The sequence below is a fragment of the Balearica regulorum genome, chromosome 9, assembly GCF_011004875.1.
Source record: "Balearica regulorum gibbericeps isolate bBalReg1 chromosome 9, bBalReg1.pri, whole genome shotgun sequence".
Lineage (NCBI taxonomy): Eukaryota > Metazoa > Chordata > Aves > Gruiformes > Gruidae > Balearica > Balearica regulorum.
Window position 1 is genome coordinate 24644669 of NC_046192.1, and position 13347 is coordinate 24658015.

The following is a 13347-nucleotide window of genomic DNA, read 5'->3' on the forward strand; positions in this document are numbered from 1 at the left end:
CGTCACTCCATCTAAGAAGTAAACCAGAGCCACCGCCCAGCACTTAAGCCCCGAGTACCGCGAAGGGACAAGCGCACTCACCGGCTCAGTGGTGGTGGTACCGCTGCCACCACGGCGCTGCCCGCCAGTACCCCCGCCGCTCCGCGCTGCGCCGCGGGTGTGCTGCCCCCGCCGCCACCGCCTGGGTAGTCTCACCGCCCCGCCCCTCCGAGGCTCCGCCTTCCCCGCCAGCCCCGCGCTCCGATTGGGCGCTCCCGCCTCCTTCTCCCCCGCCCGTCTCCGCCCCCCGCCCCGAGGCCCTGTGCCGCGTGGCATTATGGGGCTTGTGGTCGCGGCGGGCGGACTACAAACCCCAGGGGCCCGCGCGGCTGCCGGTTAGTTCCGGACAACGCCTGGTGTGTGGTAACAGCCGCGGACGCTTCCTGCTCGCAGGCGCTTCCGGCGCGGCGGCGAAGCCCACTCGAGAGCTCCGAGGGCTCCGTGGGTCGGGGGGAGGTGAGGTGCTGTGCCATGCTGATGTCCTTCCCTCCTCGGCGTGAGCCCGCGGAGGAGCGAGAGCGTTTGGAGGGCGGCGGGGGGGGGTGTCCGCTGGTGTGTTTGCGCAGGGCCTGGCTCGCCCTTCGGGGCTGTGCCGCGTTGGAAGCGTAAAACTGTTTGCAGCGTCGGGGCCTGGCTGAGGGGCGGCGGGGGGGAGGACGGGACAGGGCGGGCGGAGGAGCGGCGGAGGCCGCCGGTAGCTCCCGCCGCAGGTGAGCGCGGCCTCGGCCCTCGCCGTGTGGGGAAGGCAGAGGGTGTCCCTTCCTCTCCCTGCCGGCGAGACGGTCTGACCCGGGCGGGCGGGTGACCTGTTTCCTCTCGCCCCGAGGCGGGGGTTGCAGCGGGCCGAAGGCTTGTCCTTCTCCCTGTCCTTCCCGCAGCCCTCCGGCGCCGCGGGTGGTTTGGGGCCCTGCTCCCCTCAGGGTGGGGGGCTGCCCGGTTTGAGGCCCCTCGGCCTGGGCCGCGCTGGCTGGCGAGCCCCGGGAGGGCGGCCTGGGGGGACGCCCGGGCCTGGGAAGTGTAGGCCCGGGTGTGTATTATTTTTAGCTCGTCCTAACGCGGGAGCGGAGCGCTGTCAGGTGGCTGCGGTGAGCGCCAGCGGCGCGGTCAGTGCCTCCTCAGGTGAGGGAGAGGAAAAGGCATCTCGGCTCCTTCCAGCGAACCGGGCAGCTCCGGGGCCGCCCCGCGCCGCCGCGGAGAGCGAAAGTGCCGGGCAGGGAGAGCAGGTACCCCGGGCTGTGCTCCTCTTAGCCACCGAACAGTCCGGGGAGACGTTCGATGCTTAGGTGTCCCATTAAGCTGCTCCCTTAGCTGGCCAGTTTCGTTGGTTCCTTTCCTGTAGCTCACACGCACTGGGGCACAGGTAGATGGCTGAAACCTTGGGCCAGGTTTGTGCTGTTCCTCTTATCAGAGGTAGTAATTGCCTTCTGGTATTTGTTTACTTGTTGGAATGTATTTGTGCATTTAAAACTATGTCTTACCTGTTAGTGTTTGATAGAGTAATAGCTTTACTTTTGTGTTCCCAAAAAGAGCTTGAAAGAGAGGCAGGAATATGTTGTTGTGAGTATATATGATAAGAACCGTGGCCTGTTTCAGTTACACTCTATAATAATTCTACTGTTGCCAACTAGTAAAATTGGGGGGCAGTCCAGGGGGCCATAGTTTCTCATGTGGTAGGCAGAGACAAAAACTGGGTGTATTAGGACAGACTAAATTACTTCTATTTTGAAGTTCAGTATTGCAAAAGAACATGAACTAGTTGTAAGCCTGACTTCAGAGTGGGCTTGGATTTTGTTTTTTTTTAAATTGATATGATTCTAAAAATAGATTATTGCAAGTTCGTGTGACTTCTGAATTAGTCATACGAATTGCTCTTACAGTAATAAAATGCATAAGCAGTTACGCTTTGTCAGAGTGAACCCAGCTGTAAATGATTATTATGTGTGTGTGGAGATGTTTGAAAACTGCCTATCTCCATTCTAGCGAGAGGCATTTAAAGATACTTTTAGAACTTCAGTGCTGTTTTCTGGTGATATTTCTTTTATTAAGTCTTCAGTGAAACTGCTGGGTGTAAGAGTAAGTAGAATAGGGCATCAGTACAGTGGAGTCCCTTAAGTTGCTACTTATTTTTACTGATTTTAAAATATAGCAATTGTTATCATAGCAGTTGATCCGTATACCAGTTCCAGTGAATTCAACCATGCTGTCTTGAACTCACCTTGGGTTTTAAAAAGAGGTAAAGTAGTTTCGTATCTGAAGCACGAAGCCTTTCAGCTTTGTACCATATAGTCTAAGTTCTACAATGGGAAATAATTGCAATCTGTAATTGAAATATAGTGTTGGCAGGTAAGTTACCATCTGGCAAGGAAAAGGAGTGTGGGGTTTTTATTTCTTTTAAGTGATCATTAATAAGGGAAACTTAGTTCCCAAGCTATGTGTGGGGTATGCATACAGTTAAAAGAGCATACTCTGTGATTTTTTTTCTTCTGTAAAATTTGCAACTGTAATTAGTAAATTACCTAAACTCCCCCCTCCCATGCATGTTGGTCTTACAAGAGCCAAGCTCTTTGCCTCTGAATTCATGATAGAATTCATGCTGCTATTTTCCCTCCCCTACTCTTTCTTCCTGAACTTAAATTAATTTTTCTGGTAACTCGGGGGTCTTGGATCAGGTTAAAGGTAAAACCTCCTCTTGAATACTCACTGCAAAAGGTAGAGCAGAACTTCTTGGCAGTAAAGATAGCCTTTTTTTTAGCAGGAGTGGAACTGTAATTTTTGCTAACCATTGAAATAATCATTCTGGTAGATCACTGCATCAGACCTTGTTCCTCTTTAGTACTTTTAAAAATAAAACAAGTATTAATGTCTAGGTGCTTAAAGTTTTCCAGATCTAGGGTAGACAGAGCCTGGAGAAGGGAATAGATACCACATCAGTACATAGGTAGATCTACTGATGACATAACTGAAGATTGAAATCCTGCCGATTGATACCTAATGTTTCTGTTGTTTAAAAACAACTCTTTAAAAGTTGTAATCATGAGACTCTGTTAATTTTAAACACTGTTTCAAAAGATAGTGTTAAACAAACACCTTTCTTTATGGATGCCTTGCTTGTTTCCCCACTGGCCAAAGAGCAGATGTGGATTTGGGGAAGATTCCTGCACTCTATGATGGTTATATTCTTATTAAGTGACTCTGCAGTTCTGCTTCTTGATATTAGTGCATGACCAAAAGTCTTGTCAGTAAATGTCACAGAGAAAGCAAATTATTACCTTAGATACTGATAACAGTAGTTGTACATACTGATAACAGTAGTTGTACATTTTGGGAAGTGTGGGGTTTTGCTATTTACCCTTTTTTGGCTTACAGGAAGTTTATCTTAATGTAGGTTTTCTAATGATAAAGTTGAGTTGAATGATTTAAAATGTCATTGGATGGATATGGGGGAATAGGTCTATCAGAATCCTTCCAAATTGTTTCTCATCTAAAATGTACAAGTTTTCTCAGTGTTTGCTGAATAGCTGGGATAATATTTTAATGCTGGAACTTAAAGGTTAGAATGTAAAATTTGTACTGACAGTGAAAGTATATATTCCATGTTAGTACATCTCTTGGAATATAGCTTGATGTATTCCATGGTTTAAGACTGAGCAGCAGGATTGTATTAGCTGGCATCTCAGCATAGTGTTCAGATTTAGATTCTTTTTGAGTTCCCTATATCATTCTGTACATTCTCTCCGATGGTCGATTTCATCTGATGATGTAGCATGAAGCATGGCTTCTAATTACACGTATACAGATTTGAATCTGTGGGATCACTGTAACAAAAAAGATCAGGCTTGCATGTAGACTATTTGGCAGTCTGTCTGTTCCAGACAGCATATCCTACTATCTTCTCCTTGTCTTCCCCCTCAGACCAGTTAACAAGTTTGCCAGCTAAATAACACCTTTTTTGCGTTTTACAGCAATTTGCCAGGATTTTCTGAGCCATGCACCTCCTTTGTGCTGTCCTAATAGATCACCTTCTCATGGAATCTTACTAATATTTTTTTTGAGAATGTAAAAAAACAATTGGCAGCTGAAACTAGGGTAAACTCATCTCAAATAAGACACTTTTGAGATTGTAGTGCACTGAAGTTATGCTTTTAGAAGGCAGTGTTGCTGTAAAGCTTGGCAGCTATGCAGATGGCTGCTTTAGATCACATACCAAAAGAAATACTGCAAGCTCCCAGTTGCTGCATGCTGATGTGCATTGAACTTTGGCTTTAGTCAGGCTGTTTTGAAGGCTAGTGGACTGTCTAATAATTTACCTAAATAATAGAACAGAAACTTAGGTTTTCATGGGGATTTGGTCCATAATCAGGATTGAGACCACCTTCAACGATATTTATTTGTGGTTTAGTGCAGCCATGACAAACTATCTTTCTGTAATGCAAATAAATGTGGGAGTTTTGGTGAAGATTTTTATCCCTGCTATTTAACACTGGCAAAGACTGCAGTGCATCCAAGTTACAGCTGAAGGATGTGAAGTTGATCCCTAGCTGCAAAGACAAATGGTGTGGCAGTGTTAGCAGTCAGATACTTGCATGACAGCATGACACTACCTAGTGTATCTTCTAGAAAATGGGAAGATTTCTGGAATAATGAATAACCAGTGTGATATATTGAATATATTTCTTTTCATATGTTGGCAACAAAAGTATATTTGATGTTCTTATATACTTTTTTTTGGTGTGTGTACATTTAAATCTACCTCTTGTCTTTAGTTGCAACACTTGTATCCTTTGTGTTAATATGAATCCAAGATTTGTTTGAAGAGTGTCACTGTCTGGTAAAGAGGTAATAGGTGGTGTGTAATTGTTTTTAGATGGGGGCTTTAACTGTACTGTGGATTAGTAACAATAGTTTATGGCTCTTCAGGAGAAAATGAGTTCTTCATTGTAGTCCACAGTGTAATAGGTTTTCATCATCATAAAAATCCATCATTTCAGTTAGTATTTCCTTTTCTTTGTGGATACTGCTAATCCATAAAACCAAAGTAATTCTGTCAAATGTTTATTTTGTCTTTCTTTGCCCTTCTTCCTATGATCAAAAATCTTTTGGGTAGACTAGAACAATGTTCAATGACCTGATTTAACTGTTTTAAAAACTTACTCTGAGAATACAGTACTCTAGATAAAAAATTGCATTAAATTAATCTGTGAATGCTATCTTCAGTGGTGCTTATTAGTGTAGTATCTTGCATGAGTATGTATTTTTACTGAACTTTGAGAAACACAGAATTAAATGTTAAAGCTAACAGTTCTCCATCCACTCTGCCCCCTACATGCCAGAGTCTTTAGTGCAGGGAATATGCATGTATAATAAATGGGACAGCTTGTACTTGCAGTTGTGAGTGAAAACTTGTTCAGACAAGTTCCTTTCCTCCCCATGTGAGTAGACCTTGCGTGAATTTATGTAACTCTGAAACAAGTTCTTTAAAGATATCAACTTTTTGAGGAACGATAAATATTCACGTGTATTCTTCAGTGTTCTTGACAGCTGTAAAATATGTACAGGTAGGTGATAAAAATGCGAGAGTCCTGACTTTTGCAATTCCATCCATGTGGACGTATCTCATCTATACAGACCCCTTTTTAAATAATACCATTTCAGTAATACCATCCTGTGGCTATAGGAATCTGCTCATGTATGTCATGTTGAAGGGCTGGAACAGTAAGACAAAGATGAGATTTTTGTAATAAGTAGTCCAAGTCAGAAAACTTGTATAAAAAGCTCTTGCTTGTTACTATATTCATGTATAATTTTTCTTCAAATCTTGTTTTAACAGTTGGCTGTTTCTGTAGTGTGACTGGTTCTTCACTTGTTTTCTCACTTTTGGGTGTATTCAGACTACCTAATCACATGCTCAGATGAGACATGCATGATATTTGTAGTCATCCAAGTTCTTTCCTGTGCTTACTGTAATCAATAACAAATTTCACTTGTATCATTGTAACTAAACTACTATATACCTGCCCTGGGCAAAAAAGAATATCTGTTCTTCTATTTAAACAGCAGTGCAGAGCATAATGAGGAATATAGATCGAAGAAATTTCTTGGCATTTTTTAACCTGTCAGGAAGTGATATTGATTACTGTAGTAGCTTCTGCTGTTTCTTAAATATTTCACTTTTTTCTCTTCTTACTAAAATATCAATAAAATCAGTACGCGAACATACAAATACCTCATGTCTGAAGCTTGTTAGGAGGAAAAACCCTCCTCTAGTGCATTAACTACTCCAAGCAAATCTAAAATTTAAAACTGTTAATCTCTTTCTTTGTATCTTTATGTCTAACTTGGACTTTAGGTCTTTAAACTCAATTATGTTATATAAAATATTGTAAAAGAATCTTATGAACAGAAAATATAGCAGGCTGTAACAAAGACTTCATATGAACTGTAGGGTGACCTTGTTTCTTTTCCACATAATTTCTGGGTCTGAACAATGATCACTCCATGTTGGATGCGATGAGCTCGACTGGGTGGAGAACTTGCAAAACCTAGGTTCAGTTACTGGAACAATAATTTTCCATTGAGTTAACATAGCTCTTGACACACCCTGAGCGGAAACATGACTTAAGACATGGGCTTATATAAAACCAAAGATGCAGTATTTGGGATTCAAATGGGTAGAAAGTAAGCACCGATCTCCAGCAGAATCACAACTTGATGCACATGCAAAAATATGGAGTATTTATAGGTAGTCTTAATGTTAATTGTCATAGTGCATCTGTATGGGGCTTGGGTTTACGGTATGTAATGCTTTTCAAGCCTGTTATATATGTGAGTTGTCAGGAATCTTGAGCTGCTGCTTATGAGTGGTGGCAATATCTTTGTAACACATATGAAATAAAATCACTTCTTTCAGGAAAATTAATTCCATAAGAACTCAAAGTAAAACGTTTTTGGTAGTACCTAGCTATTTAAAATATTTGTTCACTTAAAAGATTTCAATTAGGGTTTTGAAGTTACATGAAGTAGTCATTCCATATTTATTCAACTCATGCCATAAGTAATTCCTAGCTTCTAGATAGTAACAAACTAATGTTGTTCTGTGCCTTTTCATTTTTGGAACCTGTCAGTCATGAGCATTCATAATTGTGTTTGTTTTTTGTTTCTCTCTCACACAACCTAAGGACAATCTATTTTTCAAGTTCTTCAAGTATTCTTGCACAACGAGGAAAAAGAAGAAACATTCCAGTGAATGAGGAGTTTTTTGCTTCTATAGTGTTTTCCTTGAGAAGTGGATCTTTGAATGAGGATGACAATGGAAGAGATGAAGAATGAAGCAGAGACCACTTCTATGGTTTCCATGCCTCTTTATGCTGTTATGTACCCTGTCTTTAATGAGGTAAGCTATGTTTTGCTTTAGAATGTAATAATCCCCTTTACACTGGGAAATATGATCGGAGTAACAGGTTGCTCATCTTGATTGGGAAAGTTTTGTGTTTAACACCATCTTCTTTCTATGCGTTGTTTTACCCTTCTTTCCAAGAATACAGTTTCATGCTCGTCAAAGATTGCTAGTTGTCTTGGCCCTGATCTTTTCTCTTACCTTTTACGGAGGATTTTCACAAAACTGCTAGGTCCTGCATTCTGTGGTGGGAAGTAACATACAGTTGAATATGTACCTGTGAACAGCTTGATACGTTTTAATTTTACTGCTAATGGCTATAATTTAATAGGATATTTGTTCTTCAAGTATCAGAGATGGTAAAGATAGTCACAAAAGCTTCTGTCAGACTTCTGCTGTAGGCTGGATAAATGCAAAATATGTCCAGTGACATGTTTGATTTTTAATGTTTTTATTTGGGGGGGAAGTGTTTCCTTTGGGATCAAACTTTATAGTATCTTTCCCTCAAATGAGACCAGTAATTTGAATGCTTCTGTCGGTACCCTTTTTCATTATGCTATGGCAAGGCATGAGTACGTGACTTGTTTTGTTCTGATAACATTAGAATTGTTAATAATTCTAAACTTTTATTGCAGCTAGAAAGAGTAAATCTATCTGCAGCTCAGACACTGAGAGCAGCTTTTATTAAGGTGAGAAGTGACTTATATTGAAGAATGATTGTTTAAAAGGTAAACCATATATGATGAAGCTAAAAAGTCAGCTGTCATGTTTCCTCGTGTCTTTGTGTTTGAAGAATGCATCCTTGATCCAATAGTCATAAAAATAAAGCAGACAATTGCCTGGACTGTAAGTTTGAAATGTCTGAAAAAGTTATGAGTAGAAATCTGAATGATACAAGCATATTGAGCAATTTTAAACAAGCAGAATCTTGTCTTATCCATGTAGTACAAAAGCTTGTATTGAGGAATCAGTGAAGGTAATTAGGTAATAAACTTAGTCTAAATATGACAAGATTATGTAGAATAGGTGCTTGGGAGAAATAGACATGTAGCAGACTTTGAAAATGGTTTACAAAGTGAATGGTAATGGGATTATTTTGTGGATAAGGAGAAGTTAAATGCTTGTATTTGCATTCAGCAGTAAATGGAAAAAATATTCCTCTAACTTATCTGTTATATTCCTAAAGAATGAAAATACAAATATTCTTTTATATGGCTTTATTGAAGTGGAGATCTTTTAAAATTCTTTGAGCTATGCAACTAAGTAATACTTCCCTGTTTCTACACTTAAATCTAAGTGTACCTAGACAGTCTTAAGTCTCAACTAGAGGCTGCACAAGTTAAATGTTTTTATGACTGGTGGTAAGGAGCGAAGCTGAATGTAAATAATGTAAAAACTGAGATATGGGTGGAAATGGTAGTGCTAGCTAAAAAAAAAACCCCACACCCTCATTCTTACTCAATACAGCATATTTTTTTGATAGCAGGACAGATAGTGTGGATACCTCCAATGTTAGTCTAGCTTAGCTTTACTTAGATATGTCATAAATCAAAAGCTTTTTTTTCTGCAAAAGCAATTCCACGATGAAGTTTGAGCATATGATGTGATTCATAAGAGGCACACTTATAAAATGTCATGTGGAAGATGGGTGAGTAGCACCTGTGTTTGAGTGAATTAAATCCCGATGGATACAGTATCTGTCTCAAAGCTTAGTGTTTATGAAAATGTATCAGAATATAGAATTTCATGAAAAACTTTCTTATTCAAATTGAAATGAGTGAAAGGCTTGTTGGAAAAGTTGTTTATACAAAATCACTGTTGTAATCTGAGAAAAATGGATACTGTAGTGGAAGAATGGTTTTCAATGTAACCTGCTAGTTAAAAGCCATTAGACTTTTAAAGTTGCTAGCAAAATCCTGCAGTATATGAAGCAAGTTACATGAAAATATCCCTTTGTGCTTGCAGTATTCAGGTTTATGCATATTTAAGAACAAAAATTTTCTTTGCCATACAGGCTGAAAAAGAAAATCCAGGTCTTACACAGGACATAATTATGAAAATTCTGGAGAAAAAAAGTGTGGATGTGAACTTCACAGAGTCTCTTCTGCGTATGGCAGCTGATGATGTGGAAGGTAACATCTTATCTCTTATGTTAAATATGTGGATTTTTAATTACGCTGTTAACTAGGAACACTCATTTCTGTAAGCCTGTTTTCAGAAGAGGTTATTTGTTTCTTAATAGACTTTTTTTCAGCATGGTAGAAAAATAATTGTGTTTTCTGAATACCTCTTTTGGAGAACTTAAATCTCCCTAAAAAACATACTTGACTAATAATAAGAAGAAAGAAAATGAATGTTTAGCACTATGTTTATGTGGGTGCATAGCTCACCTTTTGCAATGCTAACGACCAGAAAAAAGCATATATAGAGTCTAACACTCACCTTCCTTTTCTCTGCTTCAAATTAAAAGCAGTAGCTATACTGTCAGAGAAAGGGAGTGTACAGTGGGCTTTAAGTTATTTTAATACTACATTTGATAGTGTAGTGTCTTCAGTGTCTCACTTAAATAAAGATGGGCTTTTTTTCCAACTTGCAGTAATAAAGATTGTTGTTGCACTGTGTTTCTATTGATGCAGAGTCTATTCACTGTAGTCTTCTTGTCATGGCTATTTTTGTGCTGTTCACCTTCAAATGTAACATGGCAATACTGCTGCTTTTTGTGAAGTAGTGTTTTTAGCTGTCTCTAGTGACTTCAGGAAAAACTAATGGTATTTTTTAATACGTTCTTCTTGTTTAGAGTATATGATTGAAAGACCAGAACCAGAATTCCAAGATCTTAATGAAAAGGCACGAGCACTTAAACAGATTCTTAGTAAGATTCCTGATGAGATCAATGACAGAGTGAGGTTTCTTCAGACAATCAAGTAAGTACTGTATTATGTATTTTTTCAGATTGAGGAGTCAAACTTTTTGTTTAAATCTGAATGTTCAAATGCTGTAGGAGATGCTAGCAACACTGTTCCCATTGGAAAGGAGTCTCATCCTTGCTTATAAATGAGCAAATTTGAGGATTTTTAATGAGCCCCATGTTACTAGACCAAACTTAACTTGCTGATTTCTATTTGAATTCCTGTGTCACTGGTCTAGCTTTTTGCATTTGGTCTTGCTACATCCTGACACGTATTCTGTAGAGACTGTTTTAAGAAGTATTTGACTACTAGAAGGGGATTAAATTCCAACATTTAAACAGCATAGTTTAAATGTATTGCAACTATTGTTTTATTGCCAAATAGGGACATCGCAAGTGCAATAAAGGAACTTCTTGACACAGTAAATAATGTCTTCAAGAAATACCAATACCAGAACCGGCGGGTATGTGCAATAACTTTTTTTATACAATACTTTTAATAGTATAAGAGGAAGCACATTCTTTTGATCAAAGGATGAATAGGACAGCTTAAGTGGTCAATGACATAATACTTTAACAACAGGATTGTTGTATGGTACGTCTCAGCAGTTTTATAAGAAGGTGGTTTTCTCTGTATGTCTTCTAAAAAAAAAATCAAAATTTCTATACCTGTGTAATGTTAGCCAATCTTCTTCTCAGTTTAATGTCAAGATTCTGACTGTACCAAACAATATGTGAACTAAGACTCTGCTCCTGGTGTTTTGTTTCTTAGGCACTTGAGCACCAAAAGAAAGAGTTTGTAAAATACTCCAAAAGTTTCAGTGATACTCTGAAAACCTATTTTAAAGATGGAAAGTAAGTATGTTCTTGTACTAACATTTTATGTAATGAAAGGTCTTGTTGACTAACAGGGAAAAATAAGACAAGCTTTTGGGTATAAGCTACCTTCTCCAGGAGTTCCTAATGTTTTCTTTCACCTGTGTCCTCAGATCATCATGCCTGCTTTAAAATACTTTTATTCCTTTTGTAATGCTTTTGAGGAAGGGGAAGTATGTTTAAATGCACCACCAGACAACACCCATGTGCAGTATTAGCTTTGAATCTGAGAAGTTAAATTTCATGGCCTTGTGTGGCTTTTTTAGTAACAAAAAATTTACAAATGCTTTATTGAAACAAGTAATCTACCTATTTGAAATATCATTTGCAAACACTAAACATATGTGCAGTGTTTTCTTTGATTTACATTTTTATTGTCCTTTCTTTATACCTCCTTATAGTGCTTCACAGTATTTGGAATTACTCAGCTGATTAATCTTTTTATATTTGAACATTTTAGCCTTCAAACTGGGGCTGTTTTCAGGTCTTCACCTTGGGTTTGGAAGTCACTGTTCTTGGACATGTCACTGTAGTGACTGTTTCAGACGATGAGCATATCCCCCCCCCCCTCCGCCAGAGTTTGACAGTGCCAAAGTGCTCTATGTGCTGCTGTTTTAAAGATGAGGACTAACTTTCATGTCTGGTCTTGCTGAGCTTGGCAAAGACTAAGAGTGTTACTAAAGGAGAGAGAAGTCTTGAGACCAGCTGTGAATACTACCTTGTTCCTATTAAAGCATTCTCTTTTTTTTTTTTTTTACTCCTCTTATTGGGGCTAAACATGGTTATGATACTAAAATGAGAAATTTAGACCTTGGTACCTTTATGATCACTGAACAGATGTATAGATAATTTCACATGAACTAGGTCTAAACAGTTTCACTTGATTAGAAAACTATTTGACTGAAAAAATGGGGAAAGGGTTGGACATGTTGTGCAGGTACTCCAGCCACGCTGAGACACAGCTTTGTTTAGCCCTGTGTGAAGTGAATGCTGTGCTGTGTATTGTGGGCATAAGCTTTAAGCATGTTAGGTATTATCAATATTCCAAGAAATCCCAGGTTAAGGCTTGTATTTCATACCCTTGTGGAGTCAGAAGTAATTTAAATCTGAACTGCGTGTTGAATAAGATACCCTGCTCCCACCAGCAAGTAACAGCTCTGAACCAAATAGTCATGCTCACAGACGTTGTTATTGAGCTGAAAAACCTCAGTGACTCCACACCTCTTTCTTAACAAAAAGATGACTAAAATAGTATGTTGCTTCCATATGTGTGTGCTTAGTATTTCTTGAGGAAAGAGTTGCAAATTATGAAGTTACTAGGGATTAAGTGTTTAGCTTTGAAAAGAAGAGGTGTTTAATGATCATTGGCTCCACCTTTTTCTTCGTTTACTGAGTGACAGAGATATCAATGAGGATTGAGAGCCAAAGTCTTTAAGTTCCTGCCAGTAAACATACTCTTTCTAGGATTAACTATGTAAATAAGTCTGTTTACCAGCAGTAAGCTTCAGGTAGATCATAATGTAGTAAAACATCAATATGCTTCAAATTTGCGGAGCGTAGATGCCAATATATTTAGTTGCCCAAACTTCATGCTGTATTTGTTGAACGACGTAATTCTAAAAATGTCTGAAGCAATCTCTTTCTCTTTTAACAGGGCAATAAATGTGTTCATAAGTGCCAACCGACTAATTCATCAAACCAACTTGATACTCCAGACCTTCAAAACTGTGGCCTGAAAACTGTATATGTTGAGAGTTGTACTTTTCAATGGTGGATAGGGTACCTTTATATGTAAATTTTAAAGTTTTGACTGTATAAATTATCAGCCCCTCTTGAGGGGCCTAATGCAGGATTTTGAATGGGATTATTGCCATCTTACACCATATTTTTGTAAAACATTGTAGCTTAATCATAATCTCACAATGAAGATTTTGCATCACTTTTTGCTATTATCATTCTTTTCAGAATTATAAGCCAAAAGAATTTACGCCTTAATGTGTCATTATGTAACATTCCTTATAAGAATTGTAAATATTTGATGTTCTGTTTCTGACATTTTAACTTGAAAGCGGAAAACTGCAAGATTATGTATTTAACAATATTGGTGGCAAATATTCAATAAATAGTTTAC

The 13347-nt window shown here is 39.1% G+C and overlaps 2 protein-coding genes across 4 annotated transcripts in view; one reads left to right on the top strand and one right to left on the bottom strand.

Moving 5' to 3' along the window:
• LOC104643073 (neuroserpin) overlaps window positions 1–178 on the bottom strand; it is a 50565-nt gene extending 50387 nt beyond the window's left edge. The window contains exon 1 of one of the 2 annotated variants that reach the window (XM_075761614.1): window positions 82–178. The gene's annotated coding sequence lies outside the window, so the exon portion shown is untranslated. The remainder of the gene's footprint in view (window positions 1–81) is intronic. The other variant, XM_075761612.1, reaches the window with a different exon arrangement.
• A 173-nt stretch (window positions 179–351) lies between these two features.
• PDCD10 (programmed cell death 10) lies at window positions 352–13101 on the top strand. Of its 2 annotated transcripts, none has more exons than XM_075761616.1 (8): window positions 352–500; window positions 7215–7429; window positions 8068–8121; window positions 9447–9564; window positions 10230–10356; window positions 10726–10804; window positions 11113–11195; window positions 12871–13101. In XM_075761616.1, exons 2-8 carry the CDS (start codon window positions 7334–7336, stop codon window positions 12950–12952), a joined length of 639 nt encoding a protein of 212 aa, XP_075617731.1. In that variant the 5' UTR covers window positions 352–500; window positions 7215–7333; the 3' UTR covers window positions 12953–13101. The 2 variants fall into 2 exon arrangements, with proteins under 2 accessions (XP_075617731.1, XP_075617732.1); XM_075761617.1 differs by having other exon boundaries at window positions 390–495.
• The last annotated feature ends 246 nt before the right edge of the window (window positions 13102–13347 follow it).